Genomic DNA, 21,828 nt, shown 5'->3' on the forward strand with positions numbered 1-21,828 from the left:
TGACAATGGTTTTCTTGGGGAAAAAATTCTCCATGTTACCCTCAACTACATGCAATATTTGTTTTATTACACTAAATATCATGTTTACTATATCAAATGTCATGTTTATTACACTAAATGTCATGTTTATTACACTAGATATCATGTTTATTGTATTAAATGTCATGTTTATTACATTAAATGTCATGTTTATTACATTAAATGTCATGTTTATTACATTAAATGTCATGTTTATTACACTAAATGTCATGTTTATTACACTACATGTCATGTTTATTACACTAAATGTCATGTTTATTACACTAAATGTCATGTTTATTACACTACATGTCATGTTTATTATATTAAATGTCATGTTTATTACACTAAATGTCATGTTTATTATATTAAATGTCATGTTTATTACACTAAATGTCATGTTTATTACATTAAATGTCATGTTTATTACATTAAATGCCATGCATCTATTAGATGTATACAATAAAACAAAACACTAAGGTTTGAGGCAGTTAAACGAATATTAATGAGATGTGTATGTAAAGCTTCAATTGTGACATCAGAATAGATGACGCGAAAACATTTAAATGTTAAGCATAAACATTTCGTAATGTATTTCATAAAACAACAAGAGGCCCAGGGGCCTTATAGGTCACCTGAGTATCATGTAACAACCTTCCAATGTTTGAATTAGGTTTGTGTTTAAATATAAGAATTTTACTTTTGGATGGAAGAAACAATGAATAGCTATGTGGTCAGCCCCGCCTTTGCACCAGAACCCCTGACCCAGGGGCCATAAATTTCAGTTTTGAAAGAAGCATCCTTGATCATCATTATCATACTATTAGTTTGTCTACTTAATACCCAGCAGCAAAGGAGAAGATTTTCAAAGAAATAAAATGCATTTTCACTATATGATCAATAGGGCCCCACCCTAATACCAGAACCCCTGACCCAGGGGCCATGAATTTCACAATTTTGAAAGAGGCATACTTGCTCATCATAACCATGCTATTGGTTTGTCTACTTAATACCCAAGGACAGAGAAGAAGATTTTCAAAGAAATAATGCATTTTCACTATATGACTTATAGAGCCCCACCCTAGCACCAGAACCCCTGATCCAGGGGCCATGAATTTCACAATTTTTAACAAGAGGTACTGTGAGAAATGCTCACTAAGAATACCCCCCGCTTACCCCAGTCTCCCAAAGGGTGTTGGTAATAGGTATAAACTACCTCTTTTCTGAGTGTTGCTACTTCGATGTCCAGTGCGCATGACCTTTGACCTTTTGACCCCAAAATCGATAGGGATCATCTTCATCCCATGAGTAGTCCTTATATATGATATGGTGACTGTAGGTGGAAAGGATAACGCTTTAGAGCCCGGAAACCATATTGCTACTTCAATGTCCAGTGCGCTTGACCTATAACCTTTTGACCCCAAAATCGATAGGGAACATCTTCATCCTATGGGTAGTCCATATGTATGATATGGTGACTGTAGGTGGAAAGGATAACACTTTAGAGCCCGGAAACCATATTGCTACTTCGATGTCCAGTGTGCTTGACCTTTGACCTTTTGACCCCAAAATCGATAGGGAACATCTTCATCCCATGGGTAGTCCAGATATATGATATGGTGACTGTAGGTGGAAAGGATAATGCTTTAGAGCCCGGAAACCATTGCGTCTACAGACAGACGGACGGACAGACGGACAACCCAATTCCAGTATACCCCCCCACAACTTGTTGCGGGGGGTATAAAGAGGCATCCTTGCTCATCATTACCATGCTATTAGTTTGTCTACTTAATACCCAGAGACAGAGAAGATTTTCAAAGAATTTCTACATTTTCACTATATGACCAATAGAGCCCCACCCTAACACAAGAACCCCTGCCCCAGGGGCCATGAATTTCACAATTTTGGTAGAGGGCTCAACGCTCATTATAATTATGCCCACAGTTTGGGTTCTTGATGTCCAGGAGTAAAGAAGATTTTTTAAAATTACACTCATTTTGATGGTTTTTGCCCCACCCCTCAGGTCCCAGAGGGGCAGGGACCACGAATTTCACAATTTTTGTTCCCCTCCACCCACAGATGCTATATGCCAAAATTGGTTCAGGGGTTTCAGAGAAGAAGCTGAAAATGTTCAAATGTTAACGCACGACGACGGACAAAAACAGATAGCAATAGGTCACCTGAATGAATTCAGGTGACCTAAAAAAGCAAAACTCAATGAAATAGGATGTAAACATTACGCGGAATTACATTAGAATGGGAATATCTATCTTTTCTCATTTGTTATTTGTGACCGTTGATGTTGATTTCACAATCGTAAACATCTGTTTTACCATCTATGTTGTTTGCAAATACACGGTATAATGACTAACTAACACATAAAATGATAATCATATATTTTCCTTAACCACAGTCATTGTGGTAAGTACTTCATATTGTTATTTTGCTATTCCAACAATACTCCTGTTGATTTGCTACTGGGGGCATAAATATACACACGATACTCTAATATCATTACACACAAACTTATAAAAGTATACATATACAATTATTGCTTACCAAGCCAATTCCTTCAAATGCAGCAGTCACCATTCCAAAAAATATAGGCAGTCCTTCCCATCTCACCCATACTACCGAGTCATGAATGTGGAAATCTGAAGTCAAATACAGGTTCAATGTTTAGTATTAGTGAGCAACATTAATAGACGATTTCTACATTGTTATCATTCAGCGATATAAACTGCAACATTATACCAAAATTTGATATCCAACAATTTCAACACATTTTTTTTATTTATGCGCAACTTACCAACTACCAAATAAAGGAAGACGGATGCACTGCCTACGAAAACAGATATGTTGGCTATAACACTAATAAAGCCCATCTTTCTAACGTTTCTGAAGAGTGCAAACAACAGAAAAATGGGAAGCGGAGCCAACACGAGCAGCTTCAAGCTCGGGGCAGTGGACTGGATCACACTCCCTGTCACATTGGCCATGGTCCAGGATGTTACATTGGAATATGGCATCTCTGTCGTCAAGGAAACATTTGATATGGTACCAGTCACTAGCTCTGTTAAATTTCCTGACGATAAATCTGTTGTCATTAATAATGACGACAATGTTGTATTCTCTCCAAACTGGACTTGGTAAGAAGAATTTGTAAGAGCACCAACTGATCTTTTGGAATGTTTGATATTGGAACTTGGCAGTTGACCAAGATGATGAAGTTCACAATTCGATTCCACACTGGCAACTAAACTAACATTATCTACATTTGCAATAGCATTATTGCATACTTCAGAAGGGAATAATGAATAAATGGTATTCCCTAAAAATATGGAGTATCCAACACAAAAACAGAACTGTGTCACTCCGATACAGATGTTGACAATGACCCGACCTACTTTCCCCATGCTGACTTGACCTACATCTCCGTAGGACATGTGTTTCAACATATGTTGTTCCATCATGGATACTTCGTCCACGTCATAAACAACAAATTCTTCATCTTCGTCCGTGGAAAACATTTCAGAACCACTGTTTCTGGCAGCAGAAGATGAACTGGCGGAGGATTTTTTGTTGGCCTTATACAGTTTGATTACGTGTTCGATGGCATGGTACTTGGTCTTTACGATCAAGTGACAACAATGATCAGTCAACGAAGCTATCAATAAAAGTCCACCAAACCCGAGCTGTAATGACATTGAAAAATCTTTATCATTCAAACCGTTTCTCAAAATCCGTACAAGAACGAAAAATATTATGTACCGGTATTACAAATTTCTACTATCATGGTTACTGTAAGAATCAAAGAATGCCAGTTTTATCACAATAAACTTCAATGCCAGGTCAACATAAGTAGAAATATCAATAGTCTTACTTTGATCTCAATTCAGACAATAATAATTTATCAGATTTGTTAACATTCTTCTGGTCTGAGGAAATTTCAGTAGATTTTAAACCCAGAGACCATTAACAGTTTCAATTTCAAACAAAATTCCAAGATTATCCCATCTTCTTCCAGTATTTCGGTCTTCTTGGTTTATTTTTCTTAATCTATGAGATGCTCTAAAATATCTTACCCCAGACTACTCTGTTCTCTTACCACATAACCACCTTGATCCTCTAAAATAACTTACCACGTGCACATAACCACTCTGATCCTAAAATAACTCACCACATAACCAATCTGATCCTTTAAAATAACCATATGTACATAACCACTCTGATCCTTTCAAATAACTTACCACATAACCACTCTGATCCTTTAAAATAACTAACCACATAACCACTCTGATCCTAAAATAACTAACCAAATAACTTGACACATAACCACTCTAATCCTCTGTTTTCTATATTTTAAAATAAACTTACCCCTAAACCACTCTGAAGAAATGCATAAGACACTGTCAAGTAATTGGATCCAATGAACGCTTTTAACATATTGGCAAAGTCTGCAATATAGTTCTGCCATACTGGCTTTGACCTGCTGAAAAATAAAGCACATTATCTTTAGCAGTTACATTAAGTTTAAAAACTTGTGGTCTAAATTCAAATCAATGATGAACTTCATAACTTCTTTTTCAATACCATATACTGCTCCCTATAATAATATGATATTTATACTTCCTATAAAGCATGATATCCATACTCCCTATAAAGCATGATATTTATACTCTCTATAATATGATATTTATACTCTCTATAAAGCATGATATTTATACTCTACAGATATAAAGCATGATATTCATACTCTCTATAAAGCATGATATTCATACTCTCTATAAAGCATGATATTTATACTCTCTATAAAGCATGATATTCATACTCCCTATAAAGCATGATATTTATACTCTCTATAAAGCATGATATTTATACTCCCTATAAATCATGATATTCATACTCTCTATAAAGCATGATATTCATACTCTCTATAAAGCATGATATTCATACTCCCTATAAAGCATGATATTTATACTCCCTATAAACATGATATTTATACTCCCTATAAACATGATATTTATACTCTCTATAAACATGATATTTATACTCCCTATAAAGCATGATATTCATACTCCCTATAAAGCATGATATTTATACTCCCTATAAACATGATATTTATACTCTCTATAAACATGATATTTATACTCTCTATAAACATGATATTTATACTCTCTATAAAGCATGATATTTATATTCTCTATAAAGCATGATATTCATACTCTCTATAAAGCATGATATTTATACTCCCTATAAAGCATGATATTCATACTCTCTATAAAGCATGATATTTATACTCCCTATAAAGCATGATATTCATACTCTCTATAAAGCATGATATGTATACTCCCTATAAAGCATGATATTCATACTCTCTATAAAGCATGATATTCATACTCTCTATAAAGCATGATATTTATACTCCCTATAAAGCATGATATTCATACTCTCTATAAAGCATGATATTCATACTCTCTATAAAGCATGATATTTATACTCTCTATAAAGCATGATATTTATACTGCCTATAAAGCATGATATTTATATTCTCTATAAAGCATGATATTTATACTCTAGACTACAGATATAAAGCATGATATTCATACTCTCTATAAAACATGCTATTTATACTCCCTATAAAGCATAATATTTATATTCTCTATAAAGCATGATATTTATACTCTAGACTACAGATATAATGCATGATATTCATACTCTCTATAAAGCATGATATTCATACTCTCTATAAAGCATGATATTTATACTCTCTATAAAGCATGATATTCATACTCTCTATAAAGCATGATATTTATACTCTCTGTAAAGCATGATATTTATATTCTCTATAAAGCATATTTATACTCCCTATAAAGCATGATATTCATACTCTCTATAAAGCATGAAATTTATACTCTAGACTACAGATATAATACATGATATTCATACTCTCTATAAAGCATGATATTCATACTCTCTATAAAGCATGATATTCATACTCTCTATCAGCATGATATTTATACTCTCTGTAAAGCATGCTATTTATACTCTCTATAAAGCATATTTATACTCCCTATAAAGCATGATATTTATACTCTCTATAAAGCATGATATTTATACTCTCTATAAAGCATATTTATACTCCCTATAAAGCATGATATTCATACTCTCCATAAAGCATGATATTTATATTCTCTATAAAGCATGATATTTATACTCTAGACTACAGATATAAAGCATGATATTTATACTCTCTATAAAGCATGATATTCATACTCTCTATAAAGCATGATATTTATACTCTCTATAAACATGATATTTATACTCTCTATAAAGCATGATATTTATATTCTCTATAAAGCATGATATTCATACTCTCTATAAAGCATGATATTTATACTCCCTATAAAGCATGATATTCATACTCTCTATAAAGCATGATATTTATACTCCCTATAAAGCATGATATTCATACTCTCTATAAAGCATGATATGTATACTCCCTATAAAGCATGATATTCATACTCTCTATAAAGCATGATATTCATACTCTCTATAAAGCATGATATTTATACTCCCTATAAAGCATGATATTCATACTCTCTATAAAGCATGATATTCATACTCTCTATAAAGCATGATATTTATACTCTCTATAAAGCATGATATTTATACTGCCTATAAAGCATGATATTTATATTCTCTATAAAGCATGATATTTATACTCTAGACTACAGATATAAAGCATGATATTCATACTCTCTATAAAACATGCTATTTATACTCCCTATAAAGCATAATATTTATATTCTCTATAAAGCATGATATTTATACTCTAGACTACAGATATAATGCATGATATTCATACTCTCTATAAAGCATGATATTCATACTCTCTATAAAGCATGATATTTATACTCTCTATAAAGCATGATATTTATACTCTCTATAAAGCATGATATTTATACTCTCTGTAAAGCATGATATTTATATTCTCTATAAAGCATATTTATACTCCCTATAAAGCATGATATTCATACTCTCTATAAAGCATGAAATTTATACTCTAGACTACAGATATAATACATGATATTCATACTCTCTATAAAGCATGATATTCATACTCTCTATAAAGCATGATATTCATACTCTCTATCAGCATGATATTTATACTCTCTGTAAAGCATGCTATTTATACTCTCTATAAAGCATATTTATACTCCCTATAAAGCATGATATTTATACTCTCTATAAAGCATGATATTTATACTCTCTATAAAGCATATTTATACTCCCTATAAAGCATGATATTCATACTCTCCATAAAGCATGATATTTATATTCTCTATAAAGCATGATATTTATACTCTAGACTACAGATATAATGCATGATATTCATACTCTCTATAAAGCATGATATTCATACTCTCTATAAAGCATGATATTTATACTCTCTATAAAGCATGATATTCATACTCTCTATAAAGCATGATATTTATAGTCTCTATAAAGCATGATATTCATACTCCCTATAAAACATGATATTTATACTCCCTATAAAGCATGATATTCATACTCTCTATAAAGTATGATATTTATACTCCCTATAATTCATGATATTTACTCCCTATAAACATGATATTCATACTCCCTATAAAGCATGATATTTATACTCCCTATAAAACATGCTATTTATACTCCCTATAAAACATGATATTCATACTCCCTATAAAGCATGATATTTATACTCCCTATAAAGCATGCTATTTATACTCTCTATAAAGCATAATATTTATACTCTCTATAATTCAAGATATTTACTCCCTATAAATCATGATATTTATACTCCCTATAAACATGATATTTATAGTCTCTATAATCATGATATTCATACTCCCTATAAAGCATGATATTTATACTCCCTATAAAGCATGCTATTTATACTCTCTATAAAGCATAATATTTATACTCTCTATAATTCAAGATATTTACTCCCTATAAAGCATGATATTCATATTCCCTATAAAGCATGATATTTATACTCCCTATAATATGATATTTATACTCTCTATAAAACATGATATTTATACTCCCTATAAAGCATGATATTTATACTCTCTATAAAGCATGATATTTATACTCTCTATAAAGCATGATATTTATACTTCCTATAAAGCATGATATTTATACTCCCTATAAAGCATAATATTTATACTCTCTATAATATGATATTTATACTCTCTATAAAGAATGATATTTATACTCTCTATCAGCATGATATTTATACTCCTATAAAGCATGCTATTTACACTACCTATAAGCATGATATTCATATTCCCTATAAAGCATGATATTTATACTCCCTATAAAGCATGCTATTTATACTCCTTATAAAGCATGCTATTTATACTCCCTATAAACATATGATATTCATACTCCCTATAAAGCATGCTATTTATACTCCCTATAAAGCATGCTATTTATAATCCCTATAAACATGATATTTAAGCATTGAATGCTTATTCTTTGACATCTGTTGTGTTGATTTAAGGAGGTACTCTATATCGTCATAATGGCTGACTTCCTTTTAAAACATGGATTAAAATATAAATATCAGCAATATTTGTTTATTCATTTCAAATATCATTGCCTAGCTGAGTAGCTCAGTAGGTTAGCATGTCGACTGCTGAACAGTAGATCACGGGTTTGAGTCCAACAGGGGTTTTAATGTTTTCCCCCAAATTGCTTTCTACTAAAACTGTATTTTTTGACAAAATAAAGTAAATTTTACAGTTTTCAATTTCAAATTAATGTTGCACTTTTCATCTATATCAAATTTTTATGGTGTAGCATTCCTCCTTAATTGCATAACAGTTGTTAAAAAAATAAGCATTTAATGCTTACAGTACTTTTTTATTATTAAATGTACATGTATGACTATCAACAGCTAGCTGCTACATTTTCTGCTTTCCAAGCAATATTCATAAACAATAATAAGACCTTTTTATCAGATCATATGTTGATACAACTGACTGCAAACTTTAAATGTGTATCAAGTACCCCTCAAATTATGATTCATATTTTCACACAACATCCTTCATTGAGAATAGCCGACTCATCATTACAGGAGTCCACTATCCTTGATAAATGGCTTTTGTTGTTTCTCTGTATCAGGAAACACTTCCCATTACAGATTCTTACAGTAGAGGTTGTCATCATCACAGAGTTCAGAAAAAAACTCTCCGTCATACAATCATTCTGTAAATCGAGCCCAGAAGAGCTAATACTGTGGTATTAAACATAATAAAAGTGCTCATCCATACGATGTCTGTAAACAATTTTTCAAAACACTGCTAAATCACAGGGGCTTCTTATCCATTATGTTTGTAATCTATAGACCTAAATAAATATCTAGATACATGTATTTATACAAGTACAATCCCTTTATATAAATATCTAGATATTTATATACAAGTACATAGTTATATATAGATTGAGAACAAAATGGATAAGAAACCCCTGTGGCTAAATGTTATTTCCTCAGAGAAGAGCCAATATAGGCCTATATATAATAAATCAATTACGATTCATTAATAATTTGCTAATTACAGTAGAAAATTAAGACGGTGCAAAAGAATGCATGACTTCATCAATTTTAATTGATGATTTTTTAAAAAAATTCTTTGTTTTGAAGATCTAGTGACTGTGAGGGATATATGTATCAATTTTGCTGTATAAAAAATCGGATGCTATTTTTGCACCAACAGAAATTCGAGTAATAGGAGAGTTTCTTCTTCACCAATATTCCCCCCTCCCTTTTATTTTTACTTTGATATTAATTGACATTGTTTACAAACAGATACTTAAGATAAAGTGACGACCAGGGGTGGAAAGTTACAACGGGTTCAAACTTCAATGCATGTAATCATAGATAATCGGTAAAATTCCCAAACTCAAAAGTGTTTTTTTTTTTTTACCTTTGATTCGATGTCATTTTAGTGACTATGACAAAAATGTTGAAAGAGAGATTAATTAGTCCAGTGGCAAATCACATGATTAAGTACTAAACACGAAAAGTCCTGCTCCAAGCTGTAACTGCTGTCTGAATCTGTCCACTACATGTAGTGATATACCTTCACCCCTTGTTGTCACATCATCAAACACATTAGAACTCTTCAGTCAATGGAGACCCGTTTTCTATTAGCGAATTTTACATTGGATATTTGTCTAAGAAAACCAACCAATCAGCATCATCTTCTTATTTCAGAGCGCTCGATACAAAGTGTAAGTATGTACAGTAGTATGTCTAATGATGTAGATCTACCAATATTAAGAGTATGGATGACAAAAATGTTTTGCCGAAAAAAATTTGACTCTCTTACACCTATGTTTTGACTAGATCTATATGTCATAAAAAAAAATCTGAAAATATCTGCAGCTTTAAGGCTATTCTCTTCACAGGGGCTCGTCACGAAATATTTGTCTTGTTAAAATTTGACATCGTCTGTTCTTATATTTACACAACTCTGTTTACGTCAGCCTGCTTTCTCTTAACTGGTCCCCTATTGTGACAGCTCCCAAGACCAGTTAACGTAAACCCGAGACAGGGGACATGTTGAAAATGGATTAAAAGCAAGTAAGTGTTGATTTCCTTGTGACAGTTTTGTGCATTACTGCTAAATGTTGGAAAACAAGTTGTCTATTGCGTAAATCCAGGCACATCTGAGTCGAAACGTCGGTCGAAGCATAAACCGTCACCGACTCCGGCATTTACACGTATTCCAGAATCAAAATATGAATGCTTGCGAAGAGAATTAGAAGTCGATGAAGTCTATGCCTTTCGACTTCTCTAAAGAGAATACTTTAAGGCCTGCTCATCTTCGAAGATAAAGGCCTGCTGTATCACAGGGTTTTGACACAATCCACAGGGGCTCGCCTCGAATTAATGTAATATGATATAATATATGCTGTATTATACTATAGACATTTGTTTTTAACCGAAACAAATATTACAGATTTGTTTTATTTCAGTACCGCATTTAGAATGTGATTAAATTTGAAGAGACAAATAATTCTCAATATTCATTAAATCACAACAAAACACTTTTACCTGAGGTCCCGTGAAATCCGGGTTAAAATAGTTCCTCAGTACCCCTTGCTTGTTGAAAGAGGCAACTAAACGGGGCAGTTCCTAAAACTGAGGTCCCGTGTCACAGCAGGTGTGGCACGATAAAGATCCCTCCCTGCTCAAACTCAAAGGCCATAAGTACTAAGCATAGGTCTAAATTTTTCTGCCCTTCATTGGTAGGCTTAATGGTGAAAAATTCTCAAGTGGGACGTTGAGCATTATATAACAAACCTTTACCCGAGGATCTGGGTTTGTGGACTCTGGATGTGGTTTCCAAAATGTCTGTTTAATCAACATTCCAGATTCAAATCGGGATTTGGTTTGGTTGTAATCAAAGATGATATTTTCCTCTTTCATCTCTTCACAAGAAAAGAAAAATTACAAAATTGATATCTATTGAAGATTTTCAGTGCAAGATGAAAGTGAGGCAGAAATGCAAATCTGTTTAACAATTCATTGTGAGAAAACTGCCAGTTAAATGGAAGAAAGTATTTTGTACCAATTATATTGCAAAGAAATCTGAGTACACACAGTGATAAAACAAATTAATATAGCAGCTGCAATTCCATCAAAACATTATATTGAATTATAGATTATTCGAATTTAAGATAAATGATTTGAAAATTTCTATTTACCTTGCATGTAACAGTAAACAGACCTACTACCTACAGAGTTAGTGGGACATTGTTGATTTTAGGACGATTTTATCACATTGCTTAGATTTCAGATACCTATGGCCTAGTCCTGATATTTTCGTCTGATTTTATCAAGTGTGGAGATATTTTGAATTAGCTGTTTTGTAATTTTATCTTATTGTTAATCCTGTAATTAATGACACATGCAAACCATAGAAAAAGAATGATATAGGAAATGAAGCACTGTTTTGTGAAATTTAAAAAAAAATTGACATGTAGAATATTTTTTATAAAGGTGAATTTAATGGTCATAAATCCAGTCTTAGAAACCTCAGTCAGAAAAGGATTAAATCCATTAGTTTTCATTAAAGTGCATGTGTGAAAAAGATTATGAAGAAAATGTAGATTTTATGAAAGAAATTTATCAAATGGATAAGAATCCAAGACACAAATTAACTTTTTAATGTGACGATAAACCTGTTTTGTAATTTTAGGTTAATCCAATAATTAAAAAACAACATATATAGAAAGAAAAGGATATAGAAAATGAAGCACTTTTTGTAAAGTACATGTTAAGCTCACTTGGGAATTCATTGAAAATTTGCTAATCAAGAACCACTGATTAAATATAATATGTAAGCCTTTCAATGTAGTACAGATTCATATGAATTTTGACTAATGTCAGTATAAATGGGGGAATCAATTTACATAAAAATATATAGCTCTGACATTCTAAAAAAAATTTTCAAGAGTAGTAGGGCCATGTTGAATCCCATCAGTATGCAAATGTTCTGAATTCAACCTTCTATTTTGGGGACCTTGGGGTTAAGGTGGGGCTAAAGTCAGGAATCGAATTTTATGAAATGAATTAATATAGGGAGGGAATCTTTTCCAGAATACCAAGGCCATGTTAGTCATATTGATGATAAGACATTCCCATGCTGTGTGAATTAAAGTTAAGTCACAACCCCATGGGCTAGGTTGGGGTTGTGATTATGGAGTCAAAATTTTGTCATAGGATTAAAGAATGGAAAGATCTTATTTTTTAAAAATCTGAAGAAGAGCAAGGTACTTAAGTGAGTTTTGTGGCCCATGACCCTCTTGTTTGTTAATCCCATTGGCAAAGGTATTGTTTTTGTCTTCAGTCAAGACAAAACATACTGTCCAAATGATATCACCATAAAAAAAAATTCTCCCTGTCAAATAACAGTCAACTGATTGGCTATGCTGCTTCAATGTTTTTATAATTTTAGCTCACCTGAGCTAAAGGCTCAAGTGAGCTTTTCTGATCACCTGTTGTCTGTCGGTCTGTCTGTAAACTTTCATATTTTCGACTTCTCCAAAACCACTAGGCCAATTTCAACCAAACTTGGCACAAAGCATCCTTGGTTGAAGGGATTCAAGTTCATTCAAATGAAGGGCCACACCCTTCTCTAAGGGTAGATAATAGTGAAATAGTGAAAATACATTTACAAATTTTAAAAATCTTCTCCAGAACTACTGGGCCAATTTCCACCAAACTTGGCACAATTAAAGCATCTTTGGGTGAAGGGGATTCAAGTTTGTTCAAATGAAGGGTCATGTCCCCTTCAAAGGGCAGATAATCACAAAAATGTAAAAATAGGATGGTGTTATTTAAAAATCTTCTCAAGAACCATTGGGCCAAAGAATTTTTACATTTACATGAAAGCTTCCTGGCATAGTGCAAATTCAAGTTTGTAAAAATCATGGCCCCTGAGGGTAGGTTAGGGCTGCAATTATGACAATAGGGATCAAAGCTTTAAATGCAAATATATATAAGAAAAACATTTAAATATGAGCCAAGGTAACTCAGGCGAGTGATGTGGCCCATGACCCTCTTGTTTAATTTTACAGTAATAATTATGGGACAAAAAGACTGTCATCATTGAGGAAACAAACATGCAAAGCCAGGAATCCCAACTCGCTGATTTTGCGAGTCTCGGGGAAAAGTTTAAAGCAGCCTTTGAAGGATCAAGAGCAGTGGAGCTGATGGAGAAATATGTCAGCCTCATCAATGAAATCCGCCAACTTCAACAGGAGCAAACAGAGCAGCTCAAACAGCAGATCCAAGGTAAACTCCATCATCCCTCTCCTCTCTAGTCTTCGTGATTAACGGGTTAAACCTCCCTCTCTCTAGTCCACATAATTAACAGGTTCAACATCCCTCTCCTCTCTAGTCCACATGATTAACAGGTTAAACCTCCCTCTCTTAGTCTGCGTGATTAACGGGTTAAACCTCCCTCTCCTCTCTAGTCTGCGTGATTAACAGGTTAAACCTCCCTCTCTCTAGTCTGCGTGATTAACGGGTAAAATGTCCCTCTCCTCTCTAGTCCGCGTGATTAACAGGTTTAACCTCCCTCTCCTCTCTAGTCCGCGTGATTAACAGGTTAAACCTCCCTCTCTTAGTCTGCGTGATTAACGGGTTAAACCTCCCTCTCCTCTCTAGTCTGCATGATTAACAGGTTAAACCTCCCTCTCTCTAGTCTGCGTGATTAACAGGTTAAACCTCCCTCTGTCTCTCTAGTCTGCGTGATTAACAGGTTAAACCTCCCTCTCTCTATTCTGCGTGATTAACGGGTTAAATGTCCCTCTCCTCTCTAGTCCGCATGATTAACAGGTTAAACCTCCCTCTCTAGTCTGCGTGATTAATAGGTTAAACCTCCCTCTCTCTAGTCCACGTGATTAACAGGTTAAACTTCCCTCTCTCTGGTCTGCGTGATTAACGGGTTAAACCAGGGCTTTCAACAAATTTAAAAGTAGGAGGCTGAAATGAAAAAGTAGAAGGCGATCCAATGCGAATGGCGCAGCCGTATCGCACGCCGAGCTATGCTCGGCGTCCTTACGGCCGGGGGTCTGGGGTAAATGAGGCAAAAACCTGCATTCTGGGGTTTTCCTGTCACTTAAATGGAGCTTTGAAATTGTCATTTTTTTGCCTGAAATTTTTACTTTTGCCATGAATTTATTGTTTCATATGTGAAATTTTCTCATGCAAAAACTTAAAAAAATTCAACATTGCAAAGTACTAATTTTGATGCAAAATGAAAAATAAAGTGCATCAAGATAACTACATGTAATTATTTCTTGCAATGCTGTATCAATCAATTTTTAAGTGTCTTTGCTTGAATCTCTGCCACCCAAGAGTAAGCAGATTAAAGTAAAATGTAAGAAGAATATAGATCACAACCAACACCAGTTTTATATAATAAAGCATCAATATATATTATATTTATAGTTGTTCTAATTACCTGTATTGTCAGCTTTCGTTTCCTTTTTTAACGGATACATTGTATGTTATAAAAAAAAGTTTACATGTATTTAATCATTTTTTTTTATTGAATTGCAAATAAGAGTTACACTCCCAATATTTTAAGAATATTCTTCACCATTAACACAACTCTATATTTCTATTTTCATTTGGTCCCTTAAAGTCTGTTAACTTACACTGGGAGTAATATTTTTCTCCAAGACTGACATGAAACCCATTGGGACCTTTTGCTTTTGCTCACCCCAATATTTTTTAAATAAAACCCAAACAATCTTTATTACAAATTAATAAGTAACATTTAAATGACCTATAATTTTATTTTTCCACAAATTCAAGTTAACAGCTACAGATTTGTTGGTAACATAGCAAATTTGTGCTGAAAAATTCTACTTTCGTTTTTATTTAATACCACGTGGGCATTTGCAAATTAAAAAGAATAGCAAGTCTGAAATCTTTCCTGATTAAATTCTGTTTTCGCTTTAAAATTGTTGATTGATATTATACTTGTGTCACTTTCACTTCTGGCCTTTTTAAAGCCGAAACTGAACAGGGTATTTGTTCTCTTCATTCCGTCAACATCATTGATTTTTACGTTCAGGACTTGTTGTTATCTTTCGGAACTTCTCGTCCATGTTGTCACGAATTGGGTAAATCCAAGGCTTTCCGACTATTGCAATTGACGTATTATTTTCTACACCAACAGACGACCAATCAGGTGCCGGTATTTACCTGAACTAAATTTAGCGCAAGTAAACACGTTTTTACATCCTAACGGCCGCGATTTCTGAGTCTACTAAAGTTTGGAAGATGTTTAAAGTTTTATAAAAGTTTTTTTCATTGGACATACATTTTTGTCACTAAAGTAGCCGGCACCTAATGTTACTATAGGCGGCGGAAATCCGCCGGCTACCGGCTACTTTTGAAAGCCCTGGTTAAACCTCCCTCTCCTCTCTAGTCTGCGTGATTAACAGGTTAAACCTCCCTCTCTCTGGTCTGCATGATTAACAGGTTAAACTTCCCTCTCTCTGGTCTGCGTGATTAACAGGTTAAACCTCCCTCTCTCTAGTCTGCGTGATTAGCGGGTTAAATGGCCCTCTCCTCTCTAGTCTGCATAATTAAATCTCCCTCTCTCTGGTCTGCATGATTAACAGGTTAAACTTCCCTCTCTCTGGTCCACGTGATTAACAGGTTAAACTTCCCTCTCTCTGGTCTGCGTGATTAACGGGTTAAACCTCCCTCTTCTCTCTAGTCCACGTGATTAACAGGTTAAACTTCCCTCTTTCTGGTCTGCGTGATTAACGGGTTAAACCTCCCTCTCCTCTCTAGTCCGCATGATTAACAGGTTAAACCTCCCTCTCTCTAGTCTGCGTGATTAACGGGTTAAATGTCCCTCTCCTCTCTAGTCCGTGTGATTAACAGGTTAAACCTCCCTCTCCTCTCAAGTCCGCGTGATTAACAGGTTAAATCTCCCTCTCTCTAGTCCGTATGATTAACAGGTTAAACCTCCCTCTCTCTAGTCTGCGTGATTAGCAGGTTAAACCTCCCTCTGTCTCTCTAGTCTGCGTGATTAACAGGTTAAACCTCCCTCTCTCTAGTCTGCGTGATTAACGGGTTAAATGTCCCTCTCCTCTCTAGTCTGCGTGATTAACAGGTTAAATCTCCCTCTCTCTAGTCCGTATGATTAACAGGTTAAACCTCCCTCTGTCTCTCTAGTCTGCGTGATTAACAGGTTAAACCTCCCTCTCTCTAGTCTGCGTGATTAACGGGTTAAATGTTCCTCTCCTCTCTAGTCTGTGTGATTAACAGGTTAAACCTCCCTCTCTCTAGTCTGCGTGATTAGCAGGTTAAACCTCCCTCTGTCTCTCTAGTCTGCGTGATTAACAGGTTAAACCTCCCTCTCTCTAGTCTGCGTGATTAACGGGTTAAATGTCCCTCTCCTCTCTAGTCTGCGTGATTAACAGGTTAAATCTCCCTCTCTCTGGCCTGCATGATTAACGTGTTAAACCTCCCTCTCTCTGGTCTGCATGATTAACAGGATAAATGTCCCTCTCTCTAGTCCATGTGATTAACAGGTTAAACCTCCCTCTCTCTAGTCAGTGTGATTAACGGGTTAAACCTCCCTCTCCTCTCTAGTTTGTTTGATTAGTAGGTTAAACCTCCCTCTCTCTAGTCTGCGTGATTAACAGGTTAAATCTCCCTCTCTCTAGTCTGCGTGATTAACGGCTGAAACCTCCCTCTCCTCTCTAGTCCGCGTAATTATTAGGTTATTTTGTAGTGTTACCTCCTTTTTGTCTCCTGTCATTCCATCATAATTATACCCCCCGCAACAAGTTGTGGTGGGGGGGGGGGGGGGGGGGTATACTGGAATCGGGTTGTCCGTCCGTCAGTCTGTAGACGCAATGGTTTCCGGGCTCTAAAGCATTATCCTTTCCACCTACCGTCACCATATCATATATATGGACTACCCATGGGATGAAGATGTTCCCTATCGATTTGGGGTCAAAAGGTCAAAGGTCAAGCGCACTGGACATCGAAGTAGCAATATGGTTTCCGGGCTCTAAAGCGTTATCCTTACCAGCTACCGTCACCATATCATACATATGGACTACCCATGGGATGAAGATGTTCCCTATCGATTTTGGGGTCAAAAGGTCACGTGCACTGGACATCTAAGTAGCAATATGGTTTCCGGGCTCTAAAGCGTTATCCTTTCCACCTACAGTCACCATATCATACATATGGACTACCCATGGGATGAAGATGTTCCCTATCGATTTTGGGGTCAAAAGGTCAAAGGTCAAGCACACTGAACATCGAAGTAGCAATATGGTTTCCGGGCTCTAAAGCATTATCCTTTCCACCTACAGTCACCATATCTTACATATGGACTACCCATGGGATGAAGATGTTCCCTATCGATTTTGGGGTCAAAAGGTCAAAGATCACGTGCACTGGACATCGAAGTAGCAATATGGTTCGGTTTGTCATGCCATTTGTTTTTTACACTCAGAAAAGAGGTAGTTTATACCTATTACCAACACCCTTTGGGAGATTAAGGTGGGGGGGGGGGGGGTATTCTAAGTGAGCATTGCTCACAGTACCTCTTGTTCAATTTCCATTTTTCAACTGAAATTTTAATAAGTAATGTACAATAGGAAGAAAGGGAGACAACTATATTTATTGTATTCTTAAGCTCTGCACATCAAAAAGATTTTGCATAAATTTTTTTATGTGAAAATTACTGAAACTCATTTTGACCAAGAATTGGTTTTTTTTTTTCAATATCTATAAGATATGTTTCTTCTGTTTCAAGTTTTCTATTATCAATGGCTTTCATGGCTTTTTGAAATCTTGACTTGAATTACATCATTTTGTCCTAGGTTTGTATATCATTCTGTCCTAAGTTTGTATGACATCATCAGTTCTAGGCTTGAATGGCATCATTTTATCCTAAGTTTGTATGACATTCAGTTCTAGGCTTGGATGACATTATTCCATCCTTGGTTTGTAACGACAATCAATATTGCTCTAATATTTTGAGGGATTTTTCTCTATAGTTCACACCCTAGCACTGAGATACTTGAGGGCCCTTTTTTGCTAGGAATGGCTCGTATATATGCTATAGAGTATATTTAAAGGGAAACACTTGTGTGCGGATATTACTGTTTTATGACAGCATCTAGTCTCTAAATTGTCCATGGACAAATCTTTTTCCCAACTGTCAACAAAAAATAATAATTGGAGAATCCATGTAGATCTGCAATGAATTGCAATGCAATTTAATGAAAATTAGTCACATGTGTATTATCATATTGAATTTAATAAAGTCCTTTATGTTAACAGAAGACTAACCCACTCACAGACTGTTGAGAGGGGATGATTAAGGCATTATCTTGTTCATTCAGATGTTTTAAATCACCTATGATCAGGACCCAACTGCAGAAATTAAGGCAGATTTATGAAAATCAGTTTTCAGAAAACAGACACTTTCTAATTTTAGGAGTTACATATGTGTAAATGATTAACGGCAGTATTAATTTACCGCAGTTCATTATGGTTTGTAACATGATAAAACTTTCTGTTTTCTACACTTTTTTAAAATCATTATTTTGAATCAAGATCAGCATTCATAAAATGTGAATAGATGCAAAGCATGACAAAATGGTGGACAAGAATAACTTGTTTTGTAACAGTCATCAAAGAATTGTGCAATTTTGGAAATAGTGATTTTAAAAGAATATATTAAACATTTTAGTCATTAGTCACAACTACAATGATAACATATATACCAATTCATGTCAGTCATAACTTGTGTATTTAATGCAATTATTTCCTAACAAAAACTTGTGACTTTTTCTGACAGCTTTGTAAATTCTAAGAATGAGAATTAATTTAGAATCCAATGATACACTGTTCTTGTAATCCTTTCTGATAAAATTCGTCCAAGTTTCATCCTTCAACATACAAGACACCCAAAAACTTTCTTTAGAAAATGCAAGTATAAAAAAAACCCTGCAGAATTTGCAGCAGTGATTTTAACACTGATCATGCTTATACTGTGTACTTCTATAATTGTAGATTTAATCAATCGAGAGGAGCAGGAGGCAGAAAATGTAAAGGAAGACGGTGAGAAAACGGATGTTTTGAACCGGGTCAAAAGTGTCCAAGAACAAATCAAAGCCGAAAACCAACAATTAGGGGAGGTAACCAAGAAATGTGAAGAACTGGAAAAAACCCTACAGAATCAAAGAAAAGAACGGGAGATGCTAGTGGAAGAGGAAAAGAAGGTCAAACAGGACAATAAGCATGCACTTCCCAAGGTCAGGTGAGTCATCAACAAGGTCAAATGTGACAATAAGCATGCACTTCCCAAGGTCAGGTGAGTTATCAAAGACAAGGTCAAACAGGACAATGAGCATGCACTTTCCAAGGTCAGGTGAGTTATTTAAGACAAGGTCAAATACACCAATAAGCATGTACTTCCCAAGGTCAGGTGAGTCATCAAAGAAAGGTCAAACAGGACAATAAGCATGCACTTCCCAAGGTCAAATGATTCAATAGTGTGAGGGGTAGCTCTTAGTTTACTGCTGCTGTTGCCAAGATTTGTGTTGAATTACTTGATAGTTGTATATCTTACATTTACTTGTGACATATTGCAGATATGAAGTACAACTGTACAACACATTGACTTCAATACGATGGCAGTATGATTGTGGACCAGATGAAATCAAAGGACGTATCCTATACCGTGATATCTGTAGATTGTATCTCAAACTGTGATATTTGTAGGTATATCTCAAAGTGTAATATCTGTAGGGTGTATCTCAAACTGTGATATCTGTAGGGTGTATCTCAAACTGTGATATCTGTAGGGTGTATCTCAAACTGTAATATCTGTAGGTTGTATCTCAAACTGTGATATTTGTAGGTATATCTCAAACTGTAATATCTGTAGGGTGTATTTCAAACTGTGATATCTGTAGGGTGTATCTCAAACTGTGATATCTGTAGGGTGTATCTCAAACTGTGATATCTGTAGGGTGTATTTCAAACTGTGATATCTGTAGGGTGTATCTCAAACTGTGATATCTGTAGGGTGTATCTCAAACTGTGATATCCTTGGAAGGGGAGTCATAAATATAGCAATACAGATATCACAGTTTGAGTCTGTCTTGTTTGAGTGTAATTCTATTTCGGTCTTGTTTGAGTGTAATTCTATCTCGGTCTGTCTTGTTTGAGTGTAATTCTATCTCGGTCTTGTTCGAGTGTAATTCTATCTCGGTCTTGTTTGAGTGTAATTCTATCTTGGTCGGTCTTGTTTTAGTGCAATTATCTCTCGGTCTATTTTGTTTGAATGTAATTTTATCTCAGTCTGTATGGGGAAAAGTTTTCTTAACTAAATCAGATGTCTGCAGTAAAAATGATGTCAAGCCATTCTCTCTGAATGGAAGTCAGGTCTCCAAATTCTTCGTCTCCAACTATTTGTGGGATATGATGGAGGAAGACTAGTGATGAAGGACTGTCTGAATGTCGACAGTGCTACTGTAAATATTGTACATGAGAGTAAAGCTATGTATTTCAAAATTGGAGTTATTTTTGTTATCCTGTTCTGCTCTACAGCTGAAGAGTGATTGACACCACTGAAGTGTAAAATAATGAGATGCTGGATATCAAATATTACTTAAGCACATGTAAAATAAGAAACTGGACATCAAATATGTCTCGGATAGTTACATTCAGTTGAAGTACATACAATTTTTCAGCTTTACCTAGAATGCTAATTTTTAAGAATGTTTTTCTTTCAGAGAACATAGAGAGCAGCTTTTAACAAACAAATTTATTCTATCACATAATTGTGCTGGTATAAATATATAGTTTGATCAAGCTGGTGCTCGCTGTTTTCTATAAGAATAACTATTACATGTGTATTGAGAATCAGAATTTGTGCACAAAATGTGCTCAGTTTTGAAGGATGAATGTTGATTTTAGTGGAGCTCTTGTCATATAGTCCTTTAACCAACAGATGTCATCCTGAAGTCATCAAGATTCCTAGAGTTCACACCGACAGTAAATTTCCTAAAGTTCAAATAAATATTTCATTGAGTAACATACTTTATCATTAGAATTGAAAGTAATCTTTTCTCCTTTCTGATCAACAACTGCAGTGGTATGACAAAACTGGTATAACTATAATCCACTCAAACACCAAGAAGTGAAACACAATCCCACTTTTAAGTGGGACTTGAATTCAATGCATGTCT

The 21,828-nt window shown here is 34.7% G+C and overlaps 2 protein-coding genes across 5 annotated transcripts in view; one reads left to right on the top strand and one right to left on the bottom strand.

Moving 5' to 3' along the window:
• LOC125670059 (uncharacterized) overlaps positions 1-10,220 on the bottom strand; it is a 24,382-nt gene extending 14,162 nt beyond the window's left edge. The window contains exons 1-4 of one of the 2 annotated variants that reach the window (XR_008802306.1): positions 9,996-10,173; positions 4,396-4,510; positions 2,828-3,713; positions 2,578-2,672 (exon numbers count right to left, since the gene is read on the bottom strand). Coding sequence is in view for 1 of the 2 variants with exons in the window: in XM_048904989.2 (XP_048760946.1) it covers positions 2,578-2,672; positions 2,828-3,713; positions 4,396-4,510; positions 9,996-10,012 (1,113 nt within the window). In the remaining variant the exon portion in view is untranslated. Of the gene's footprint in view, positions 1-2,577; positions 2,673-2,827; positions 3,714-4,395; positions 4,511-9,995 lie in introns of both variants that reach the window. The other variant, XM_048904989.2, reaches the window with a different exon arrangement.
• Positions 10,196-21,151, top strand: LOC125670078 (kinetochore protein spc24-like). 3 transcript variants are annotated; one of them, XM_056162256.1, is made up of 6 exons: positions 10,202-10,302; positions 10,558-10,654; positions 13,657-13,873; positions 19,646-19,892; positions 20,227-20,303; positions 20,973-21,151. In XM_056162256.1, the coding sequence occupies exons 3-6, from the start codon at positions 13,702-13,704 to the stop codon at positions 21,074-21,076; spliced, it is 600 nt and encodes a 199-aa protein (XP_056018231.1). In that variant the 5' UTR covers positions 10,202-10,302; positions 10,558-10,654; positions 13,657-13,701; the 3' UTR covers positions 21,077-21,151. The 3 variants fall into 3 exon arrangements, with proteins under 3 accessions (XP_048760985.1, XP_056018231.1, XP_048760984.1); XM_048905028.2 differs by lacking the exon at positions 10,558-10,654 and having other exon boundaries at positions 10,196-10,302; XM_048905027.2 differs by having other exon boundaries at positions 10,289-10,654.
• The last annotated feature ends 677 nt before the right edge of the window (positions 21,152-21,828 follow it).

Source organism: Ostrea edulis, chromosome 4 (assembly GCF_947568905.1).
Source record: "Ostrea edulis chromosome 4, xbOstEdul1.1, whole genome shotgun sequence".
NCBI lineage: Eukaryota > Metazoa > Mollusca > Bivalvia > Ostreida > Ostreidae > Ostrea > Ostrea edulis.